Below are 3,368 nucleotides of genomic sequence, written 5' to 3'. Positions count from 1 at the left end.
AGGGAGTTGTGTGTTTGTCCGTACGTTTATGGTGAAAGGGAAGGGAGAGAGAGACACGGGACAGAGACAGAGAAATGGATAGAGACAGAGAGACAGTGAAGATGATTGTGTGTGTGTGTGGCCCAGCACCTGCCAACCCCACACCAAGTAACCAAAAACATAACGAAAACGAACTAGGGGCAAATTTGTAATTTCACACGTACGTTCTAATAATCTCGGGACGGGATGTCACATGATATTTATACAATTTTTGCTTCACCTGATATGTTAATTAATAATATCATTTTATAAATTTTTTTTCTTTTTTTGTAGGGTTCAATTATTGAGATAATCAACCAAATACGTGAAACGCATAGTAACATTTATTTTATATTGCATCACATTTCTTAAAAAGTTATTAAATGGATATGACACTTGCTGTCAAATTTGACAGCAGAACGCCTTGCCGTCAAATGATTCAGCACCACATAGGAAGTTGAAAGCTCGGTTGAAAAGAGTTTGCTGCTATTTTTTACTGTTATATATCTATGTCGCAGTTTGATATTTTGTTTGGAGATGTTCTAATTACTTAGGAATTAATTTACCGCAGTACAATATTACAAAATTGATCAGTATTTAACAACACGAGGCCCAAACTCAAGGCCCAGGCCCAACCCTAGCCTTCAAACTCTGATCGCTTTCTTCCCCTTTGCTTATAGATAATGAGCAGAGTGTGTTTTTCCACTTTTTGGTTCCTCGTTGGCTCTAAAAAACCAAAATTCGCTGGTAATTTCAGGATCTTCGACCACTCAAATCCCGACGGACATGGCTTACAAGAAGAGTAACTATAACCCTCTCTCCGGCGATGGTGCTAGCCCCGGGTTCTTCCTCTCTCTCTCTCTCTCTCTCTCTAAGGGTTGTTTCATCTCCGACTGTGATAATAAGCTAATGGGTTGTATGTTTTGTGTGTTCTTGTTTTGCAGAAAGATCTTCATCGGTGGTTTAGCTAAAGACACCACTTTGAGTAAGATTCCTTCTATTAACTTTGATGGGTTTTCTTTAGTTCCGTGATTTTATGGGGTTTTAGCTTTAATTAACAGTTTCTATCAAGATTATCCATCGAAATTTTGATGGGTTTTTTGAAGGTTATGTTTTTATTGCTTTCTAGTATGATTTTAACTACAATTGGTATGAATTTTGGTGAATTATGATGTTCAATGGACTTTGTTGACAACTTGTATCCGTGTTTTGCTTTAAAATTTTGATGGGTTATCGTCGAATTTTGCTCATATCTACCTGCAATGTGTTTGTTGTATTATCTGGTTACAGATACCTTCGTTCATTACTTTGAGAAGTATGGGGAGATAATTGACTCTGTGATCATGAAAGACCGTGAAACTGGTCGACCTAGGGGGTTCGGGTTCATCACCTACGAGGATCCTGCTGTTGTTGACCAATTAATTGAAGAGACTCATGTGATCAACGGAAAACAGGTAAGCAGCATCCTCTTCCTTCTTTTGTTATGATTGGTTGTATAGAGAATTGTTTAGTTCGCTTAAGTGTTGAATCCTTCATTGGACTGTGCGATTGAGAATGAATGCAACGGACATTATATGGAATTGGTGTTCCTTTTAATATCCATAAAGATAAGGAATTGTTCCTTCTATTAGCAAATATATGTAGGCCTGTTCTGCAGTACAATGTCTAGATTCGAGTAGTAAATATTGAGGTTATTTTTATCAAATTGTGACAGTTGATGTGAAGTTTGTATTCAGATTAAAGCTCCTTGATGTTTCCACTGTTAAATTGATTTCAATGTTCCTTTAGGAATTTTCTTTTACATAACTTTGTGGTCAATTTCAACCAGGTTGAGATAAAGAGAACCATTCCAAAGGGGGCTGGTCAGGGAAATGATTTTAAAACAAAGAAAATTTTTGTTGGTGGGATTCCACCGACCTTCCCTGAAGGTTTGTTGTAATTATTTTTCTTTTGTTGGATGTTTACTAATGCTATATTTTTCGTTGCGCAACTGATGAATTGTTTGCTTCTAACTCAAATTGTCCATTTGAATATCAGATGAGTTCAAAAGCTTCTTTTCACAATTTGGTAAGGTGGTGGAGCATGAGATCATACGTGATCATGTCACTAAGCGCCCTCGAGGATTTGGATTTGTTGTATTTGACAGCGATCATGTTGTTGATAATGTTCTCGCAAATGGAAATAGGATTGATATGGCAGGTACACAGGTGAGTTATTGGCAACAGTCATTCATGGTGTTGGCTATATATTATGGGCGTCTTATGTATAAAGGAATATTTGAAGGTTTTCCTTTAAAGTATTCTCAGAATTGTGAGATTTTTGTTGTATACATTTGTCATAGTTTCAGTCACCCTAGTTTTATCCGGATTTCATCATTAGTGGACTACTGGACTTGAATGCAGGGTTTTCTCCCTCTACATAAATCCAAGTCCTACAGAAAACTTGTGAAGTATAAAAACCTAGGTTAACTCACTTCTTTATTGTAGGTTGAGATCAAGAAGGCTGAACCAAAGAAGGCCTCAAACCCCGCACGTGTTCCTGCATTTGGTACTGACTCTAGGGCACACCCTTACAATGATAGATTCGGTGCATTTGGCGACCCCATGAGTAGTTTCGGTCCTGGTGGTTATGGCCCTCCTCCTTATAGGTCACTTGGACGTTTTGGCAGTAGGTTTGGTGATTATGGTGGATATCCAGATACTACTGATTTTGGAGGTGGTTTTAGAGGTGCATTGTCTGGTTATCATGGGGAGTCATCATTCGGCTATCCTAGTCGCTTTGGTTCCTACGGTGAAGGGCTTGGTGGGGGATATGATGGTAGTGGGTTAGGTGCATATGGGCATGAAGTTAGGGGCTATGGTGGTTACGATGGTTCAGGCTCTGGTGATGGCTATGATTCAGGCCCTGCTGCTACTTATGGTGGGCCTCGAGGCATGTATGGTAGTAGGGCAGGTTATGGTGGGAGTAGTCGTTACCATCCCTACGGAAGGTAGAATTATGCTTAAGCTTCCCAATAGGTGTTGCATGCAGATTACTGCAAGAGGCTCTAAGCTAGGAGATCGAATCAACCATTAGTTTGTTCGATGGTCTACTCTATCGCACGGACAACCAAAGTTAGATCATCACTAATTTAGAGACCTCTGTCGTTTATCAGTTAGGCATCTTATTGTCGTCGTATGTTGGGATTTAGAAACTTACTGTTATGTTGTAACATATTTTTGGTAGAATCAGCCTAGACTAGAGTTATCTGCCTATTATCTTTCGTTGCATTGGTTTCTCTATAGTGTGCACAGTGTGAAATATTCAAATTAGTTTCAACTCTTTTGTTAATATACAGCTACTTTCAGTGA

General features: G+C 38.9%; 1 protein-coding gene across 1 annotated transcript; it reads left to right on the top strand.

Moving 5' to 3' along the window:
• Positions 1 to 693: 693 nt before the first annotated feature.
• LOC137708284 (uncharacterized) lies at positions 694 to 3,368 on the top strand. The gene is made up of 6 exons (XM_068447328.2): positions 694 to 860; positions 963 to 1,003; positions 1,309 to 1,472; positions 1,847 to 1,946; positions 2,056 to 2,225; positions 2,505 to 3,368. The coding sequence occupies exons 1-6, from the start codon at positions 805 to 807 to the stop codon at positions 3,009 to 3,011; spliced, it is 1,038 nt and encodes a 345-aa protein (XP_068303429.2). The 5' UTR covers positions 694 to 804; the 3' UTR covers positions 3,012 to 3,368.

This window comes from Pyrus communis, chromosome 17 (genome assembly GCF_041283825.1).
Source record: "Pyrus communis isolate YQ-2024b chromosome 17, ASM4128382v1, whole genome shotgun sequence".
In the NCBI taxonomy this organism is placed as follows: Eukaryota; Viridiplantae; Streptophyta; class Magnoliopsida; order Rosales; family Rosaceae; genus Pyrus; species Pyrus communis.
Note: the sequence above shows the minus strand (reverse complement) of the source record. Positions and strands in the feature narration are given on the sequence as shown.

Coding starts and splice junctions, on each gene's coding strand:
- LOC137708284 (XM_068447328.2), top strand. CDS start 805: ATGGCTTACAAGAAGAGTAACTATAACCCTCTCTCCGGCGATGGTGCT. Junction 1,473..1,846: donor ATGTGATCAACGGAAAACAG/GTAAGCAGCATC, acceptor AATTTCAACCAG/GTTGAGATAAAGAGAACCAT. Junction 2,226..2,504: donor TTGATATGGCAGGTACACAG/GTGAGTTATTGG, acceptor TCTTTATTGTAG/GTTGAGATCAAGAAGGCTGA.